At 38.9% G+C, this 22,013-nt stretch overlaps 2 protein-coding genes across 2 annotated transcripts in view; one reads left to right on the plus strand and one right to left on the minus strand.

Moving 5' to 3' along the window:
* The first annotated feature begins 7,289 nt into the window (after positions 1-7,289).
* Positions 7,290-9,814, plus strand: ssna1 (Sjogren syndrome nuclear autoantigen 1). The gene is made up of 3 exons (XM_010769618.1): positions 7,290-7,635; positions 8,461-8,660; positions 9,588-9,814. Exons 1-3 carry the CDS (start codon positions 7,584-7,586, stop codon positions 9,678-9,680), a joined length of 345 nt encoding a protein of 114 aa, XP_010767920.1. The 5' UTR covers positions 7,290-7,583; the 3' UTR covers positions 9,681-9,814.
* Positions 9,815-9,895: 81 nt separating this feature from the next.
* tprn (taperin) overlaps positions 9,896-22,013 on the minus strand; it is a 28,030-nt gene continuing 15,912 nt past the window's right edge. Inside the window, exons 2-4 of the mRNA XM_010769619.1 lie at positions 15,536-15,743; positions 13,733-13,857; positions 9,896-13,140 (exon numbers count right to left, since the gene is read on the minus strand). Coding sequence (XP_010767921.1) covers positions 13,078-13,140; positions 13,733-13,857; positions 15,536-15,743 — 396 coding nt within the window. The 3' untranslated portion in view covers positions 9,896-13,077. The remainder of the gene's footprint in view (positions 13,141-13,732; positions 13,858-15,535; positions 15,744-22,013) is intronic.

Genomic DNA, 22,013 nt, shown 5'->3' on the forward strand with positions numbered 1-22,013 from the left:
TTCATCTGGCTTCTTTTGGTGTCAATTTTAGTTTTGAAGGCAGGATCATTTTACCATTTGCTTTGCTGCTTTGTGAACAACGGACATATATTTTAGTCAATGAGTTTTTGAGAGGAAAAGGGCTTTTAAGAGTGTGTGTTTGTATGCGTAGGCTCTTGAGGAGCTCCAACAGAAGAAGGAGGGGGGAAATGGAGGCGGTAATAAGAGTAAAGGCCCGAGAAGCAAACCGGATGTCAGTGAGGAACCTGATGAAGTCAAACATTCTCAATCGCAGACATCAGGCCACATATGAAGCCCTCAACAGGAGAGTCTTTTGTTTCCGGCCAGTGAAGCAGCAAAACCCCACGCCACCATGCCATGAAAAAGATATTGAATTCACAGAAATGAAGTAACCGACTGAGGAAAATTCTGAAATAAGTTCCAAAATGAATCTTTGTCTGACTAACAGCACAACATCAGAGAAGAAGCAGCAAGTTCTCCAACACAATGAGGCCTTTTATAACAATTCAAGGATAAATAGAATAGTATTTTTGCAAACGGGTGTGCTTCCTTCTCGGGGGATGTTACAGCCACGTTGGAATGCAGATGTTGGCCGATTGAAACAATGAGAAACAACCTTGACCTGGCAGACAGGCTTAGGTTTATCTACTTTCAGGGATCAATGCACACAAATAAGGGAAATAAGTTCTTCCCTTCAACCATGGCAGAGTTGCAATAAAGAAATCAGATACTGTGAATGAAATAGAGGTAAGGAGCCAGTGAACAGTCTCTTTGAACTATGCAACACACAAAATACAAAAGGAGGCCACCCATAAGCAAAGAAAACAACAGCGTATTGCTACTGTACTGGAGCTTGCAATAACAAAATGTGAAAGTCATGGAGCCTACAGCATTGTGCTTATTTTAGCTTCAATGTTTACGCATTGTAAAAAAGATAAGCTTCATCAACAGGTTTAAACTTAACCAATGAAGAGAAAGGTTAAGATAATAAACTGATAACTAATGTGAGGCCTTGCCAACAACCTTGTCAACAACCTTGCCAAAGTTCTTAGGAAAGGCAATGTTAAACTAGCTGTTGGTCCACACAGAAACATCTAAACTAATGGATTGATTTCCATGACAAAGTCGCTCATGTTTCACGGAGGATAAAGCCAACTGATTTGGTTAACGATGAGGTTAACCTTTTTCACCGGGAGTGAAATATCTTGACAACTATTGGATGGAGTGCGATGGACTTTGGTAGAAATGTCTTTAAATCCTTGGGTCTCTAGCTGAACACACCCACTTGTCTGAGTGCACCACCCAAGCAATCTTAAAACAGAAAGCCTGTCTCTTAAACCATAGGTCACTTCTTTGCTTTGTTTTCACCATTCCTATATTTAGCTATCAATCAATGTGTTTGGAAGTTTTCATGAGGATTTAAGATCTCCTAATAACGAAACAAAAACACTTGTTTCCAGTCATCCCATGACTTTTCTTCTGGCAATGCACAAAAGTCAACGCACATAAAATCTAAAGGCTTAGCGCTTTTTTCCTCAAAACAGAAATGTTAAACTATAACCTAAATTATGTTGTATTGATTTTTGGAAATTGATTTAGAGTCATGGAAGATAATAATTGTGATTCCTAAGTGAATTGAATGTGCCCCTTTATCTCTTGTGATCAAACAAAACTCATATTATCACTTATACCTGATGCACGTCTCTTAACTAAGTGGTCACCTACATACCTATTCTAAGCAATGATCAGAACATGTGTGTGATTGTTCTTTGTTTATCACATAGTCATTTGTCAGCCAGCACCATAATGCCCATACAATTCTTTGGAGACACAAGGGGACATTTATTTCAGCTGAGAATATAATGACCAATACATCAAGATCAGACTTAATGTTCTTCTTAAAATGCAAAAAGATTGCCTTGCTTACAGAATAGCAATATCTAGAATGTTAATCCCTGTATATGGATGAGTATCATGTCACCACATTTTCCCAATACACATCATTATAATGGAGCCAAAAGCACATTCAACCAAACCTTTTTCCTGCTGTTTTTTCTTTCCGAGTTCCTGAACACTGAGGGACCAGGAAATCAGAAACACCTGCTTGATGTTGTGCAGATAACAATGCCTTACCTCAAAGCTGAAATGCAAACCTTTCTTAGTTAAAATATGGTCATTTGTGGTATTGCAAATGACAAGTGGCAATGTAAATTCAGTGTGTATGAAATGGCTTGCCCTTATTTCAACTTTAGTAGAGGCTGATTGGAATAAAGAGCAAGCTTTGACACAATCTTCTGCACCAAATATAAAACAAAACAAAAATTGCCAGTGAGGGGAAGCAATAAGGTGATGCTCCAAGATGAGGGTTTATATTGGGTTATAGGCATAGACCTAGCCATAAGGGCTGCACATAACAGTTATTTGCTTTGTCTTATAAACTATGGAAACTTTTTCAATCAAACAATAAGTCATTTAATTGTGCATTTGAAAACTAAGATACATTTTTAATTGCAACAATGTGGGCAATCATGTTCAGTCAATACATGTATCTATTAATTGATCAATTAGTGAAGTAGGATCCAGCCACTTTAATGACAACGGATTTCATTGGGACTATTTTTTTGGAGAAAGTAGTTCCAGTGAAAACAGACAATGGTGAGGTGATTTCAAGGTTTATAAAAACCTGTTTGTTCTAAACTTTAGTCTAAATCAATTTCCCCCTTATATCGGGTTGCATTATTTGTAAACAAATATAACTAATTGTGATTGTTTAGACTTGTATTGCAATTGCAATATGATCCACGAAAAAGGAGGGATTGATCACTTGTCAAATACAATTCGTATCATAATTGAAACACAAATACATTAATTATTATACTTTTTTAGGAGTATCTGTACCAAACCAATATGTTCTGTTAAATCTGTAAAATAATATTCAAAGGCCTAGACATCTCTGCAGCACTACACTACCTGTTTTAGTAGGTATGTTAACATATTTAGCCTGTGCTTCCTGATTCCTGCCCTTTGGATATTGCACTTGTCAATATTGTGATTTTATACTATTTCAATTAATTGTGCAGCCCTACTCTATTGTATTTGGAAGGAGGCAGAATTTTAACAGACATATATCTACATATATCAAAAGATACAATAAAACAGGGCCAGATAAAACCAAAGATACCTGGAGAACTGTTATGATAATTTGAGGAACTAACCTTTACGACATTGATCTACGTGTCAAATGCATCAACAGATCACACAACACTTAGTTATGAGTGCTAACGAAAGTGGCTGCATACCTCAGTGTCCCACACCTTCCTTCACCTCAACATATTGCCTTCTCTTTTGAGGAGATATCTGAATGCTGCTCGAGCGACCTCTGCTGAACAAAACCGTATCTTATCTCTCGAAAAAGAATAAAGAAACAAAGACTGTAGCAGTGATAGATTTCTGCGGTTATGTAACTAAGTCATAAGTAAATCAGTTAATCTTTACCGATAAAACCTTCATACAAACAACAATTCAACCTGTTACAGCCAGCCCTAGACTGCGTTATGCCGACTGTAAACCAGGACCTAGCAAACAAAGGCAACCATAAGAGTAGTTTCTTATAAAAGTGTAATGTGGAAAAATAATAATGCAAAAAGCCTCATAGCAGGTTCAAAAGCTGGCGCCATATGTTTACATTGGGAGGCAGCACTGCCAAGGTTCATTTGACTGCATCAATTATCATGTAGCTAACAGACTGCAAAGCATAACGGGGGATAACATTATCAGCCGACCATTTAGACATATTGTTTACAAACTACACAGAGACTACTCTCTATCGTTTAAGTAAACATGTTAAACCCAATTATCAGTTTTTGTGTGGATTTGAGAAAGTGTGCACTGTCTGCTAACTAGCACGGCGGCTAGCAGCTAGCTAAACATCAGTGTACACATTAGCATCAAGGGAGCCGGTGACAGACGATACAGCTAAAGCCGTGAATAACGCCGGCTAAATACGTTTGCATATATATTTTCAGTTTGATTTTGAACCGCTAAAACTGGACAGAAGCAGGACACTGACTTGAGGCTGGAACATGTATAAATAAACCCCGACACAAAGCTAACAACGCGCCTACTTGAAGTATTCATGTTCCCGGGTTCAGCATCTTCCTGCTCATTCAGTTGCCCTCCGGTCCAGCACAAAAGCAAGAGACTGCGGGCTGCCAGCGGCCAATTCACGACAAAACGACACCTCTACACCGACAATTCGCTCTGTTTACAAGCGGGGTTTTCGTTCCCGGGGAGCAACACATTTTCCAAAGCCATGGATACAGTGTAAAAGTAAAACAAGCTTAGAGTAAGGCTCACACACTCACCTCGGCTCCAACCGAAGCCATGGTGCCTGGACGTTAACTCCTCCCACCTCCGATTACGTCACACATATTGAATTTACAGACGGTGTTATACCACACCTGATGATACGACTGTCAGTCATATTCTTGTTTTAATAATAAGACTATATTATCCAGAATATATTCATATGTCATGATAACAACACATAGTATTGAAACATGCTGAAATCAAAAACGTAAAGGTGCCATAATCATCTTGGAAATATTGAAAGATACAATCCATTAATACAATAAATTACAAGAACAAATATGTGTTGATGTTATAATGTATAATAATAATAATAACTAGAGAATGCAATTCCTGAAGAAATTGCTAGTGGGAATGCTGAAAAGCTGACGCTGAATTGCTATGCTGAAATGTAATGTGTAAGAAGAAAGTGAAGAATTTAGATTGAAATGATACATGAACACTGTTTGTGTGATGAGAGAAGAAAAGAAAGTAAAAAGGCTTGGAAAAGCAGCAGAATATTTGAACTGCAAACTTTTGAACTAACTTGAAGCCATAATGCTTAGATGTGTTGATGGCTGCATCGTTACCAAACCTGTGAAGTTTTGGCCCGTTTGGAGCATTTTCACTGAAGTTATGAGAAAACCGTGTTTCATGGCGAGCATTGCGTTGCCATGTCAGCGGCATTTGAAGAAATCTCACAACTGTCCCATATATGTCTTCACGGCTGGAGTGTTAGTTAGCACACATGTGAAGTTTGAGCACTTTTTGAATATTTTCATAGGAGTTAATGTATAGCGATATCGTCTTTTATGGCGAGGGATGCGTTTCCATGGAAACGGCATATGATGACACCCCATAATTGTCGTAGAGCTGTTGAGGGCAGGACCATTTAGCATTATCTGAAGTCTGCTGCCAGCATGTCAGTTGGAGTTATGACATCATCGTGTTCCATGACACAGGTGTTTATATTTGAGCTAACGAGGTGGCCAGAGATCAGAGGTTTCCATTGTTCTGAATGAGAGATAAACCTCTTACATGTGAACGTTTTGTTGAAGAACCGTAACAGATATCGGTGAAATTTCAAAGCGTGAGGCATCTCAAGGACCTTGAGTATCTGAAGTGTGCTTTTTGTGTACTTTCGGGTCAATAATGTGGCCTTTTTGGCAGATTAACTAAAGGTGTGCGGCTGCTACCCTGAGGAAATATCAGCCTGAAATTACAATGGGCTTTAATGGAGACATGTTGAACGTTTTTGTCACTTCATGCCCTCAAGAGGCATTTTGTTTAATTATTTTTCATTTTTCAAGCTACGAGATGTTTTCCTACGTTTGTCATGAAAAAGAATGTCTCAGGAATGTAGGGTTTGGGAATTGCAGTTTTAAAAAAATATATGAAGGCAAATTTCAAGATTTCCTACACTCTAGCTGTGACATCACCCACTCTAGTTAATGTTAAAATCTGAAGAAGGCCTCTGTACCAAGGTCTGAACAATGTTTAATATCTCTAAAAGTAAGAATCAGATTGTGTTACACGAATAATGTCAGAAAGATGTGTAACATTTTAAAGTTGGAATGAGGTTTCTGAGTGAAAGTATGAATGAACAGTTAGCAGTTGAAGTTGCATGAAGATTTGTTGAAGTCTGAAGAATTTCTCCATTGACTTCAATGGTTAAAAATGTGATGAATTATGGGATGTATCTCTGGAATTATGAACATTATGAATGAAACAAGTAATAGCAATCGATTCCCGACCGAGCTGAACGTTTTGATGTTTGAGCAGAGTTTCTGCGATGTTCAATGCGGGAGGAGAAGACCGGCAAAATAACGTGTGGAATAATAAGAATAAAGAATTTTGTGCGTAGAAGAACAGATGGAATGCTGTTAACAGCATTCCCACTAAATAATAATAAGTCTTCACTGAATAACCAATTTCAGATGTTTGGCTTCCTCTCCTCACCTGTGGTTAGGCCTGATGCCTGTTTCATTTCCTCTATTTCTTCAGTTCTTCAAGACTGCAATGAATTTATCTTTGTAAAATACATTTGTAAACATATTGGAGTCATTTTTCTCAGTTATTTGAGATTATATATGCATCTATGAAGAAACACATAGTTGACCTCAAATACATTGAATGCAGTCTAGGACACTCATTCACATACATGTTCATATTGAAAAGAAAAAGGGAGAATAACTGGCTTCTAACCATGTAGAAGGAATTATTATCTGTAGCCTATACACACAGTAATGAGTTATGGGCAGTAGCCTTATAGAAAGTTATTAATGACTCTCAACTCGATCAGCTGCAACATTTAAGTTATATATACATTAATGCATCAATAATAAACATACAAAATACAATTATTTTTTCAAAAATGTGTATTTGTACTTTCACAAAAATAGACATTGTAATGCCTGACTTGGATACATATTCAATAATGTGATATCATATCAGAGTAATTCTTCCACTATGTCTATTACAAACAAATACAATTGCCTTGACGTAATACCTTACCGCAGTGTAATATCAATTTAAGTGTTCAAATGTCCTATATTCTGGTCGCCATTAATACACAGGTGAGGGTCTAAGTTATCTTTACGCAGACACATAACAAATGAATTTCCGGTCGTTGAATGCAGTTTGGTTTGCTGTTTATTGAGAGTTATTAGAAATTACAATACCAAGGTTGATGAGTTGTGGTAGCTGTGAGCATCTGTCTGCTTAGAACACTTTGCTCTCTCTATTCCTGTGTCCTGTGCTTTTTCCAGTAACCTATGACCCTATTTATACACCCTGCGCCGACAACAAACACAAACGGCTCCTACATACAGTATAATAACTATCCATAGACTGTACATAAAGGAATTATTTTACTACTAGACAATATTCATAGAATGGTCAGAAGGGGGCGCTAGGGACGCAGCACCTAAATATAATAAGACGAAGAAGAACAAAGAAGAATCATGAAGTGAGGAAGAAGCAGAAGAAGAAGAACTGCCGGGTACTTCAGTTGTCCGGGAAACCCGCCTCGTAACCCGCCTTTGAATGCTTTTCTGCTGATAGGCGCTTTTTCTATGCGGATACATTTGTGAACCTGGGCGGATTTCACTCAGCGAAACATATGATAACCTTTGGGACACGAGAAATAAGATATACAGTGTTTAACATTAGCATAATAAGCGGTGTGTAGCCGCGGTTGAAGCTTATAGTCAGGCGGACTTCAGCTGAAATCCAACATGAGCCAACAAGCTGCGGCTCTGCAGAACTACAACAATGAACTGGTCAAGTGTAAGTGATTTATTCATCTTTTTAATAACTCTAAATACTTATGTGTGGGATATACACCAGTCGTTTTTGAAACAACGTGATGCTGGTGACAGTTTTGACGTTGTGCAGAATTCGGAAATGCATCTCAGAGCAGGTTTCACATGTAAATGTCACTTTAGGTCTCACTTTGTAGTTTCACGCGTTTTCAGTTTTCTCTTCTCCTTGAACTGTTCTTGAAGCTTCTTTGACTGGATAGTGCTGTCCAATCTGATTAACCGTTCCAGATTATGTTCTTCTCCGAGACCTGGAGATCAACCTTTAACCTCTTGCAATCCCAATAGTGCAACTGAGGGCTTAAATATATCATTTTATGACGTGGAGCAGGTTTTAAAAGGGTGTTATGTGTCGATCACCCACCCAAAAACACAAACAAATGTGTTTTTAGTTGAGAAAAACTCATGACTGAAGTAAAACGGGCCACCTGTCAGATGCTGGTTGCAAAACACCAGGCATGTTACACACTTTCTGATTGGTTCAAATCTTGCATTGTTATGCATTGAATATAATATGAGATATCAATAAAATATATAATTTAACGTGATTCAAACAGGGGACATCCGTTAACTTAATGATATAAAATGGGTAAATAAAGGAAAAACACTCAAGGTAACTCTAAAAGAAAAAGAAAACCATATTGTTGATGAACCTGCTACTATATAATAAACCATTATTCTAAAAATCTTTGTGTGATTTAGCATTAAAAACCTCGTAATCATGCAGGATGGTTTGTCACTAAGCTGATCCAGTGAGTCTCTGGTGTAATAACCCTTCTTTTGTCTCCGTCAGGTATGGAGGACCTGTGCTCCAAGCGGGAGGAGTTGAACCGTCAGATCACGCAGGAGGAGGTGGAGAAGGATCGTCTGCAGCACGACGTCCGCGTCCTCACAGAGAAGCTGAGCCGAGTCAACGAGAGCCTGGCTCACAGACTCGCCGCCCGCGCCAACTTCGACCAGACCATCGCAGAGACCCAGGCTGCGTACACCAAGGTGTGTGTGGGGACCAAACACTCTATCGTGGTGACTGATCCACATATGTTTCTTGTTGAGCAGCACTGAACATGCAGAAACAATCCTTATGTCAATATCTATATCTTTGTTTTTAAGATAGACAAATATATTAGTTCTTTTAGCTACTTGTGAAACAGTGAATGTGTAATTGATAAGTAATAATTGACCAAAACATTGTTATAAAAGGTTGATATTCCCTTGGGTTTTACCTTTTCTTCTAGCTCAGTCTTTTAAAAAATCACATTTGAAGTTGAAGGAAAATATGTTCTTTAAAGACGAAGGTTTTTTTTCCCACTTCATAGAAAAACCAGTCCCCAAAGTATGCGTTTGGTTATATCAGAAATTAAATAAATACTTTCATACAGTATAATGCACATCTGTGGAGATTGTCTTGTCGGTTTTAGAGCTGTAATGATGATACATTGATGATTTAATCATAAACGATCATCAAATAAATTAGTTTAAAGCAACAATCCCACATACTTGCTGTTTTCAGCCTTCCAAATATGGACATTTTCTGCTTATCCATGTTTCCTTTTATTGTAAATTGAATATTTTGCTAGTTTAGCCTTAGCAAATACAATGTACTGTCAATCTGAGTCCCCCAGTCTGGGAAACAATTACCCTCACAATGTTCACATGTTTATTGCTTACAGGCTTATACCGACTGCTGTCTTTCAGTACGCAATTATTTTTTACGTTGTCCTTGTTCAGCAGTTTCATCTCCCCACTTACTGACGCTGAACTCCCTGCGCTCTCCCACTAATCACTGCAAAGAAACACAGAGCTGCTCTTATTAAAGAACAACAAGCAGTGCCTGGGCCTCTTCTTAATGACGTTTACAGTATATAGCACACTACCTGTAAGTATCTACAGTATATTTAATGTTCTTTCTTCCACCTATAGATCTTGGAGAGCTCCCACTCTCTCCTGAGCGTCCTGAAGCAGGAGACAGGAAACCTGAGTAAAGCCACAGAGCCTCGGAGGAAGGATCACTAGTGGCCAGGAAAGGTCAACAAACTCTCTTTTGGACCACAACAGCACTTTTAACTTTATACTCCTCTTTGGACCCTTCATGAAACATCAAATTGATTTATTGTCATACTTATTCTAATAAATGTTTCTTATCACTCCCATGTCTCTTCCTTATTGGCAAAACCCAACTCACGATTAGTAGCAAATATGTTGTTCCCCAGGAAGGAAAAGGACACGTATTTACATTTGTTCAAGTGTTCTATTTATTGAGCTTTCATTTGTACAAGTATGACATCACGTTTTTGTTTTATTTGCCCAAATCGTTGACAGTAATTACAGTAAGCACATCTGCTGCGATGGAGATTTACAGACGAGGGGGGAAAAGTAAACGAGAAGATGGAGAAGCTTCTACCACAGAGGCGCTACAGTGTGACCAACAAACTGCTCAGGAGGCAAACACATGTGCACTTCAGAAGTTCCATTAGTGGTCAAAAGAAAAGTCCTCGCCGGGATTATTTTAGACGATCAGTGGGGATTCCCAAAATCCACTTCCTTAAGTCCAAGGAAAGTTTCCCACAATAAGTGGACGTCCTCTTTTGGGTGTTGGACATTGAAGGTAGCAGTCAGCACAGATGGATCCACAGGTGTGTCGTCATGTGATTTAGCACCACAGCAGGTCCAAGTGAGGCCAAATTCAATGTAAAGAACCATACCAGTGTGTTTACAGATCATGTGTGACCACTTTGGCTGATTGTTTCCTCCCTTGATTCAAGCAGCCATTCATTTCCTTGTGGTATGAACATGTAATAGTAGACTTCTGATTTGTGGAATCCCTCAACCAGAACATCAAGTCTGCATTGAGTTTTGACAGTTACACTTAAGTGACCCTACATTATGCTAATGAATGATAGTAATGTAGTTTAAGGGCAGGATATTGAACGTTAACATGATTTTGTGAAGGATTGGAATATGTCTTTGGCATTGAGTAAAGAGAACAGAATGCTTATTCAGATTCCTCATCTTGTTTCAAGATCATTTGTTATTCTTGCATACCCAAGGGCGAAACAAAATGGAGAACATTCTTGATGAATGGAAGTAAATGGAAGCCAAGTTTCTATATCAAAAAACTTGAGTTTGAAACCTTGCTTTTAAAAATACTTGCCCAAAAACAGTCCTCGCACAGAGACAATGCTCACCTTCACGAGTTAAGAGACAGTTGTTTATGAGGCAGTGTCTTTAATCTGATGTTTTGATATAGTCACCTTTTGTTGAACACGGCCCGTTAACTTTAATTCATTAAGATTTTCTCACGTTTTGGACTTTGTCATCAAGAATTCGATTTTAAACAAGTTGATATTTTGTTGGGGGTATACTTTTAAGCTTCTAGTAGATTTTCATACCGTATAAAATAGAGTGGAAATCAATGGACATATTTTTCGGTTAAGAAATACATTCAAACTCTTAAACCACAGTCGCACGGTTTGCTCAATAGTAAAGTATATGGGATTTAAAATAAAATGGTCTAAAACTTGCAAAATCACTGGTATGGTCTTTGAATGATCAGCTCAACTGACCAAAAAACAGATTTTAGGCCAAACATGAGGCCCTCATCTGTGTGGATCGCTACAGTTTGTGTTCCGAGAGACAAGGACGACAATCATAAGACTTGATGTTGCAAGGATGCGGCAAACAGAGTAAAACGAGTGGTCATGGCATTCATCGGCAGTGCATTCATCGCATCCAATGGAAGAGTTGTATTCCAATTCTATTCTAAAAATGTTTTCTGCCTTACCCATGTACTGTATCTCACATACAATCACTGGGTGCAGAATAACAGGTGTAAAAAGTGGCTTTTGTTTGGAAACAAAACTCTTCAACTAGACTTCTTTAAAGTGCACATATCCTCTGTGGCCTTCTCATGAGGTGCAAAACAAGGCTAAAAGCAAGACAGTGCAAAGACATTAAACATCCAAGACTCCAGACAAAACAGAATTCCTACAATTCCTCAGACAAAGACCCTAACGTCTCCTTACAGCACAAACCTTCGAGGGCTGAAAACAAATGTCATCTGATTGGAGAAATTAAAGAAAAAGGACGAGAGTAAGAAATAAATCTTATGAAAACTGTACAACAATACTGGCCGAGGGACGGGAGCAGAACGAATGTGAGGCCGTTACAGCAACACTTTAATCACTTGGCATTATGCGTTAAAAAAATCTGGAAACATGGTGCATTCTTATATATAAAAAACAATCTTAATTAAAAAAAAAATCATTTCATATCCTTTCAAAACACACTCGCTCTCACAAACATGCCATATTATGAATGATCATAAGGACCGATTTCTTCCTCCGTGGAATGTGAAAGTACATGAGGTCCGACTGGAAAACAACAAAAAAAACATCCGTCCGCAACGGCAGATATCTTTACAAAAGTGGTTTTGTACACGAGCAGGTCTCTGACATGCAAACTTCAACTGTAAGCGGGGAATAAATACACGAGAAGCCAGGATAAAAAGTTGGCCAACAGCTTTTTTTAAACGGGATGCAGACACCTTGATATACGGAAACATTCTACAGTATGATGATCTTCATTTCGTCACCGGACGTACAGACATTATTGGCCAAGGTCACTTTTTTTCAAGCGTGTAATCATGGGGTGCATAATTCCCCTTCCTCGTCACGAATGGGGGAAAATGTGTTGAAGTTTGCTTGCTGTTAAGACTCTTCTGCTGCAGCTTCAATACAGCATAGTTTGCCAGAAGACATACAAAAACTCAAAAGGCATACGGAAGCTTTACAGTACAACCAAGCTTGTTGGCTGAAATCAACACATGCAGGTACAAAAACAAAACAATTGTGGCACCCTTTCGCAATTTTTTTGTGTTTGAGTGTGCCGGCGATCTACACAAGCAAACGCGTCCTCCACGTCCTAAATGACATGTTTCCATGCTAACACTGTTCCCGTGGCGACACCTACATGTGGGCACTGGCGGCCTCCTGTTCTCTGTAAGGAGTTTGGTCCCTTGCTTTTAAGCTCCCAAAAACCGGAGGCAAACGTTGAAGACTTGGAAGCAGATAATGACGGGGGGGGGCGGGGGGTTTGGAGAGGCCAGTCTAGATAGATTTCAAGCAATTTTGTGAGGGACGATGAGGACAGATCAACCGTCCGGGATCGCAGGATAAAGACAGTCCAGCTGCTTTGTTTTTTCAATGTGTTTGGTCAGGAGGAAGGTGGGAATCGAAACCTGGCAAATCTGCTCTGATATGCGGTTGATAACGTGGCATGTGTCGGTTCCGTGGCAGGAAATCAGACCAAAAACAGAATAACTAAATACTGTGTTGCCCTACGAGATCAGGACGATGTGCTTAGAGGCTGGTCCCACAGCTGTGATGCTACTGGACAGCTGTTGGTCCGCTGATCAGAAGTAAAGAGCCGGCTCGCTGCTGTAGTCCGACAGAGAGGAGCTGTCTGCGGGGGTCAGCTGAGGAGGAGAGATATCATGTTGTCATTATTTTAAACCTTTTAATATTCCTTTTTTATGGCAATATACTAATACAACACTCTCTGCTATATAACATGTGCAATATCATTATTATTAATAATGTTCTATAATAACGTGCAATTACGTATCTGCCACTACGTTTTGTTGCACTACTCAATACGGCTCGTCACTGTACAGTTTGACATTAATTCTTTGACTGTCTATGTTTCTTTAATTGCTCTTTTCACTGCACTGATAGTGCACAGTCATTTTATTATGCTGCTGTGTGTATTATATTTTTGTAACTCTGGCACAACAATGTCCTTCGGGATAAATAAAGTCCTATCTTATCTTATCTCTTATCTTACATAGAAATGTATTGAAGTGGTCGTCTTACAATATACTTGACTGTTAAGTGAGATACCGTTTATTTAGTCAGAGGCTTTGAGTTTTGTGTGATTTTAATTATTTTTGGAAGTTCAACCTCAGAACTTAATATAAGATTACCTGTAAAATGACAGACCCTTAAGGAGGAAAAGGTCCCCAGTATTGTCTTAATGATTAAATTGTTATATTGAAACCCCTCTCTCACCATCACTTCCTCCGTCATCTGAGTCGTCTGGGAGCCGTTCTCCTCCTGGTAAACACTGTCCTCATGTTTGTGCTCCTGCCAGGCGCTGAAGTCCACAGAGTGCTTGGGAATGTAGCTCGAAAGGTCTGCACACAACAATAAGACATGATGTGTTACTGACACGTTGTTGTTGTTGTTGTTGTTGTTGTTGCCTCTGTTAAAACCTCATTTATATTAATGTGTTGGAGAAATGATAATTTAATGAGATATTATTGAGTCATTTTTTCCAGATAGAGAATGAAAATGGAAACAGAAATAGCTCTGAAACTGTATCACACACTTTTTATTAAATGCTGTTCACACTTTGTCCAGTAGAGGTCTCTGTCATCATATCTGATGTTGTGTGTGGGAGGGATGCTGCTATAATAAAGAAGACAAGAAGCAGTGTCCTCATCAGACTACTTCTTGTTTCCCTGTTTCTATTACTTTACTCAGAAGCAAACATTTATTTCACAACATCTCCTTATAACACCTTTACAATGCAGGTGCTAACGGACGGGCTGCTTCATGTAAACTCACTACAAATACTATAATAAAATAAAACAGTATCTGTGTTTACCTATTGCAAGATCCAACATATCTATCATCAAACCATTTAGGAGTGGTGTCATTTAAGTTTCCAATGCCGGCTTGCGTATCTTTTTATTTGGTCATTATTAGCCATAACTGGTAGTTAGGGGGTAAATAATACATCTTGATTTCATCCCTCATAAAACTGAAGTGACTTATTGGTTGTTTGTCTGGTAAACACAACATGTCCCCAACTGACCTTCCATCATATTATTATTACTATTGTTATGTCTCTGGTTCATAATAAAGGTACAATATAATGTTGTTTTGCTGCACATTTCTCCTTCAGATGTTGTTGATCGTGCTGTCTGGTTATTTTGGTTCTTCTTTATCTATTTTTACCACTGTATAAAATTGTCCTATCCATATTTTGTCTTGCTAGTGCTTCTGATTTTATATTTCCTAACTACTACATCCTCAAAGGAGGTAATGTTTTTAGCTTGTTTCTCAGCGGGATTATGGAAAAAACACTGGCCTGATTTTCACGAAACTTGGGCATAAGCCTAGAAATAACCATTAACATTTCGGAGCCTACACAAATCACGATGCAGATAGACAATTATTCTTCCTTTTCATTAACATTGCGAGATATGCTATGTCTTGGTGGAGGTTTGAGCTCTCCGAGTTCTGTTGTTTTTACTTGATCTAATCTGTACCAGAAATTTTCTTTTTTAAACACAATTTGTATTTATACCCATAGAAAGATGAAAGCTGGTGGGATGTCAACAAGGGAAATTATGAATCCTCTGAGGAGCATGAATGTGCTTAAATGTAATAACAATGATGCCAGAAAATGTAGATGTTTGTGTATAACAAGTAGAACTTTCAGAGAGTTACCAGTTAAAACTTGTTATAGGGTTCACCCTCTGTGGACCATGACAATCAGCACGGACATTAAAGAGTCACTTGGCCATGGGACTTCAAGATACCTTGTTGTGGACTAGCTTTAGAAAACTAGAATATAGAAATAGAGAGTTTTGCTTGAGAGGTAAATTGAGAGGGCTGCCAAATTCATTAGGGATCATCCTATGGGGACCATGAATATTTCTATTCGCAGGAAATTTCCCAGCAACTTGTCCCAAAGCTGTGGTGATTTCTAGACCAAAGTGTTGGACAGAAGATAGACATTTTTATTCTGCTAAAACTCGACATCTAACCTGCATGTCTACCACAAAAACATCAAATGATTCTCACCATTACTGTTGTTGGTGTGCGTTGGGGAGATGGAGAAGCTGGGTCGGGGGATGTGGATGCGTCCCACCATGCTCGGCTGCTCGTCAGACACCTTCTCATCGTGCATCTCGTCCTCGTCTTCGTCCTCGTCCCCACTGTCCCATGCGCCGTTCTCCGACGGATACTCATACGTACTCTGGAGACTCGACTCATTGAATGAGATCTTGAGCTGCGGAAGACACAATCAGAGAAAGGAGAATTAGCGATTATCTATCAAAGTCAACACCACTTTGATTTGGCAATATTCTTGTTTTTGTAGTGATAAATGTTTTGTCCTAATGATGAAAAACAACATTGAGAGAAACAAAAAAAAATAGGTTAATAACATATTTTTTGTGTTGGAGACACATGGCGATACTAATATCCCCTGCCCGATTTTATTTTCTCTTCATTGGCACCTTGATAAAGAAAATAAAAACTGTGACTGGCACAACTAAACTTGGGCTGGTGCCTCTTCATGATGTGGAGCGAGTATTTCATTTTCTCTTAAAATGTAGTTGGCTGAAAATAACAAAATGAGACAATAAGGTTCAGTTTTTCCTGGTGAGAAAAACTGTTTTCACTAAATTATTATCCCCCCCCCAAACTTTGGTTAGTTTACACAGGGCAGGAGGAGACCAAGGCAATCCTCAAACTTGGTATAGTGACCTCAAAATTCACATTTAAAAAACCTTAATTAGCCCTATTATTCGTTTTGGTGTTTTCCCATTTCCTGTATTGTGTAAAAATAGAGTTTTGTCCCAAAGTTCACGCCAGAACTTCATAACATAATGACATCACTATGTTACACTTACGCTTTTATTGGCTAGCATCCAACACATTGTAAGTAACAGGCAAAAGGGGCGGGATATTTCTAAGAGGTTGACCAATCACAACAGAGCCTGCCAGCCAACCAATCAGAGCAGACTGGGCTCTGGTTTCAGACAGAGCGTGAAAAGAGGGCAGTATGAAACAAATAAAGACCTTTTTGAACATTAAAGCATGGAAACATGTCACAGTAAAGGCACAGAATACAATAATGAACCTGAACATGAGCACAATATATGTCCTCTTAATTCACCAGCGTTTTCTAGGGCTCTCAACAATCTTTTGGTCTTCATCAGCAGCTGGCATTTGCTCAATTTTACATTCATTATATAACAATGTAAACATATGTACTCATATAGAAGCACTGTTATCACTTGACTAAAGTTCAATACCCATGTCATGTGATGACTACTCCATCCACTGAAGATGTAGGTGAAAACTCCAGGAAGTTGTGATGTGGACTTTTCAAAGAACAGTTTATACAACACAAACATCACTCCTCTGCATTATACAGCGCAGTAAACGTGAACAGGTTATGACTTCCTTATTGCTCTGTAATGAAACCATCTATACTGAACTCTATCACATGTCCCAGACTTTTGCTAACGCTGCAGTAACACCAATTTATCTCAACACCAACTATTAGCTCATAACTTATTCAACGGTGTTTTTTAAAATGAGGTGTTTTGGAGAGCCAGCTGCAGTTTGTTTAGGCTGCATGTTCTGAACTTCACGTGTCCTCTAAAGGGGACAGGTGGTGGCCTTGCAGGAGCTCCGACCTGTGATTGGTTGCCTTAGAGGGCTCTCTGTAAGACATGTCTGTTTGGCAACGCTTCAGTGGTTTGCAAACATGGCTCCGTGTGGCGAGACGGGCCCTTGCACTTTGCTTCACCGTGTAATCTGACGTGAACATGGCTACTCTGGCAGCAGGGACTTTGTGGTTTTAGCCAGTGAGCACGCTGACTGGCAGTTATCCTCAAAGGGGACATCTTTAGAGGAACAATTCGACAGGTTTTCCGAGAGGTTGGTGCACCAATCGACCTTTTTAAGGATCATTTCTGTAACATTCAAAGAGAAGATGGTCCAAAAAAACGTAGACTTTTTAGCATCTTTGCTCGATTTTGTTCATTGTTCTTAAAGTCAATGGGTGTTTTTAAAGTTTTTATTTTTTTGATGCCTGAAATAAGATCTGTGGCTAACACAAGCGGAAAATATTTTTTACATTTTACTTTAAAAGAACAGTAAATACCCCTATCGTGAATTTGTAACCTTTTACGTGCTGGGTAGACATGTGGTTGAATCATTTATTGATTGAAAAGCAGTTCCTAAATTAGACTGCAGGTCTTTCTAGGACACTAAAGAAAATCACGCCTTCAGAGCTTTGTTGAGTTTAAACATGCACTTTTGCAAATATTTACGATCCATCTTAAATGATGCTAAGTGGAAAGGCATTTCTATAAAAAAGAAAGCGTAGAGAATCATTGTTTGGTCATGCAACTGTGGTGTAGTTTGCCTTTAGCTTTTTACTTCTGGCTTTTTACTTGAAAACCCATTAAAGCGGGGTTCATTTCTTGCTGAAAGAAATGCATAATCATCAGAAACATGTGTTTGCCAGGGAGCTTATTTTGTGCAATAATCCAAAACCCTAAGGAAAAATTCCATTGGCTTTTCGTTAAGGTAACCAGGGCAATGCTCATTTAAAAAAAGTCATCCCTACACCCTTCCATTCTGAATCATAAAAATTATTCCATTAATAGATCTCTATTTTATTTGTGTGTGATTTCATTTGGTTGTGCAGTCATGACTCTCTAGTGGCCCACACAAATCTGATGGATAGATTCAGAATGACCGTAGATGGTTTCTAATAAGCAAACGCAGCACGACAGCTCATAAAAGCTTTTATTTTTCTCTGCCGAGTTTCCATGGAGATGATAGCCAACACACACACACATACAACAGTGTGTGTGTCCATGTCTTCTCAGCTGATTGCTCTTAACGTATAGTACCTGGCTCCCTCTACTCCGAAGTCCATGATCTAAATCTGCAGTAATCTCCATCACAAGGCCACAGCCAGCAACCAGTCAGGGTTCCCCCTAAAGCCGCAATTTAAAGGTCACCTATTATGCAAAATCCACTTTTTCATGTCTTTTCTACATCAACATGTGTCCCCTCTGTGTAAAGAGACTCTGAAAGATTCAGGAAAAAAGATTTTCTCACTTTTTGTCCTGATCCATTTATATAAAAACCTGTCTGAAAATGAGCTGATCAGATTTTGGCCTCTTTATGATGTCATAACGATTTTTTGGCTTGGGTAACCAGGAGCCAATCAGCAACCAAGGTAAATACCAGCGTCTATAGATTATAGATAAGGATCGCTTCATTGAATAGAAAACACTACCCAATGACATAGTCAACAACTCAAATAGATCTAAGCATGTGGCCATAGTGGTTTTCCACCAAGGGTTATACCAGGCTATTTCATTAATATGAAGGCATTATAATTGTTCAAAAACGGATCAGATGCCAAGGCATTTTCTTGTCATATGAAAGAGAAATCGATTCCCAAGGATTAGGGTCTATAGACTGAATAAGAGTGTCTATATCCCGAGGGCCTATAGCTTAAAGACGGGGGTCTTGAAATGATGGACTATAGATTCCAAATGAATGTTGGTAGATTAAAGACCAGATTTACTGATGAGGGTCTGTTTCAGAACAAGCTCTATAGATTAAAGACAAAGGTATTTAGACTCTTTGTGAGAGTCTTAAGGCTAACGACTTAGACTTATGATAGCAGAAGTCTTTAAGATGGTGGAGAGTCTATAGTTGCCAGATAAGGGTCTATAGATTCAGAATGAGCTTCTATAGATTTATGAAAACATGATATGGTCTAAGGACAGGTGCCTATGCTTCAGGATTAGGGTAGTTACTATACTAAGGACAAGGGTCCATAGACGACTGATTAAGGATCTATAGATTATGGACAAAGATCTTTGATCGATCCCCAATTTCTCTTCCAACTTTTATGGAATAATTTCCTCCACTGGACCTTCCTTATTGTGCGTTGATGATTTGATAGCTGCCTAATATCTGATTAAGGTTAATAAAAATTATTGGATTATTAAAATCCAAAAGCAGATAATGATATCAGTAATAAGGCTGTGTTGTTTTGCTTTCAAATGGGTCTTCGTGTCATGTCAGAGGGTAAACTACACGTCACCAGGAAGGAGCTGCCATCCAAGGACGAACTTTACACCCATCGATCCACGAAGAAGGAATTATGAGGTGGGTTTTGTATGCCTTGATTTCTTGTTACATATTTAATAAGCTTTATGTGAGCCAGAGATCCAAGATTTCCATTTCCAAAGACTGCTGCTCTGTAATTGTTGGGTACATGACAATGAATAACCTGAAACTTGAGGCGGCAGTGTGGTGTAGGACGAGGGTTTAGAGAACAGTCCGTAAACCCTGTGAACTAAACAAGGGGCCTTTACAAGAGTAACCTTTCAACCAATTACTCACTAATGTTACCTAATGATAAGTACTACTCAGTGTGGGTTTTCCGGGTTATTACACATGTCACAATGCCTACAAACAGTAGTCATTTTACGTTTCGTCCTCTAGTTTCTCAAGGTTTGGAAAGGAGGTATTTTAAATAAATACCATCGACCTTTTTTGTACGATAACAAAGATTTCTCAGGGATAATGTCTCGTTATCGGAGAAGATAGGGAGTAGACATAAATGCGATGGTTTGAGAAAGGAAATCCTCAAAGTTCCCTCCAATGAAACTAAATTCACTTTTAGTTTTCATTACAAAATATTCCAGATGTAGGTTTCTTTCAATACTGACCGAACTATGAGTAGACAGATCTCACTCTTCAGTCACTGGATTGTCAACCAAACAGCCGGATTAGCTTCCCACATACATATGCAGCCATAGTAACAGATACAGGCTTTGACACTACGTATGTTACCATCCAAACAAAGAGCCTTCAGTCCCAGTAGTGCTTATTTTTAGCCTCAAAACCTGTGTTGAATCTTACACCACAGAAAAAGCATTTTCGTGGTAAACTGCCATCCTGTCTTAGAGGAAGTATCTGGATGACAGAAGCGAGTCTATCAATAAATCACGCTAGCCGCTGGGCTCGTTTCCTCTTCAACTGTCTTTCACTTTTCTTTTTTGTCTCGTCTAGCAGCACTCTTCTTCCAATAGACTCCTTTGAAATGCCTTAGTGCATGTCCTCTCTCTTAGTTAGCGGCAGCAAGGATACAACTTATAGAAGGAGAAACTAAAAAATGGGGTTAATAGAACTGGGTTCTTTGTGTATCCCAGCCTGCTGCGTCTCGTGTTTGAGCGTCGGCGGTGGGTCTTTTTCATGTCAGTGATAAAAGCCTGCATCATGGAGGCAGAAGTGATTGGTCTTCTGTCCTCGGGCTGTGGGACGAGCCAACAGGGGCCCGAATCAGGCCCACTGTCCTTCTCATTCACCGCAGGGTACTCCGACCGAACTGCGCCAATGACAGGCCACCGACTGGCTCATTATTCTGGTATTGTTTTATTTGTATCAAAGACTGACTGTGTATCACAGTATGTGTGAGTGTGCTTGCTTTAAAAGAAATGCAAATCCTTAACATTTAAGAAAACACTATTATCTACCCGACGCAGCTTCAGGTTAGAACATTTCTGGCAAATGTTCTGGCTTAATTTAGTAGTGATAGTGAAGAGAAACAGGGAATGCAGGTAAAGAGATTTTGGAAATGAAATGTAGCTTTTATTTTGAGATTGCAATGTCAAAATAAAGAATGTCTTACTTTTGTTTTAAGACGTTTTGTAATCAATAAAGCCCTTTTTCAATATACGTTTATTAAATGTCATTGGTCTAGTGTTAAAGCAGCATAAGTAAATTAAAGTAAATATTTGTATTGAATTGTTTTTCATTCGGTAATGGAGCAACTGTCACAAAACCCAATTTCCTCCAAGATAAATAAAGTATCTGATTGTGATTATTACCCAAAAAGGAAACCCTAATGAACTCATTTTAAAAAAGATGTAATTGATTTTTTTTTTATATTATTAGTAATGATCCACATGAAGCCTGAAGGTAAGAAGGACATGAAAGAAATAAGAGAAAAATGTTCACACTAAATGAAAGAAAGAAAGAAATCCTCTTAACAGTTACACCTTTTAGGAAGCTAGTATAATCATTTCTTATTTGCTTTCTCTAGAAATAGGGGTTTTGGAGTGGAATACAAAAGGTAAAGCGCACTTGTTGGGCCTGCGGTTTGCTGCCGAGTCAGAAACTTCTGCAGCAAACCAGACTGAGACATCCGACAGAGGAAGACGCTGAGTTGAGTAAATAACACTGCGTTTCCTTTTAGCTGTTTGCATGTTGTGAATGAGGCACGGGGGAGTCAGACAAAAGGAGAAGTGAGAGAGAGAGGAAGTCAACAGATGAGATTATGTCTCCATGAATGGACCTCGGCCAACAGGCGAACATAGGAGCAGCGCCAGGAATTTTTTCCAGGCCACCCGGCATGGCGTGTCCTCGTTTGGTGAAAAGTGGTTTCTACTGAATGAACACACACACACACACACACACACACACACACACACACACACACACACACACACAC

The sequence above is a fragment of the Notothenia coriiceps genome, unplaced genomic scaffold, assembly GCF_000735185.1.
Source record: "Notothenia coriiceps isolate Sejong01 unplaced genomic scaffold, NC01 NC01_scaffold00007583, whole genome shotgun sequence".
In the NCBI taxonomy this organism is placed as follows: Eukaryota; Metazoa; Chordata; class Actinopteri; order Perciformes; family Nototheniidae; genus Notothenia; species Notothenia coriiceps.

What these genes read in the sequence shown, in the direction of transcription:
- ssna1 (XM_010769618.1), top strand. Translation starts at nt 7,584, where the DNA reads ATGAGCCAACAAGCTGCGGCTCTGCAGAACTACAACAATGAACTGGTC. An exon ending in CAACAATGAACTGGTCAAGT is followed by an intron (nt 7,636 to 8,460) that starts GTAAGTGATTTA and finishes TGTCTCCGTCAG; the next exon opens with GTATGGAGGACCTGTGCTCC. An exon ending in CCCAGGCTGCGTACACCAAG is followed by an intron (nt 8,661 to 9,587) that starts GTGTGTGTGGGG and finishes TTCCACCTATAG; the next exon opens with ATCTTGGAGAGCTCCCACTC.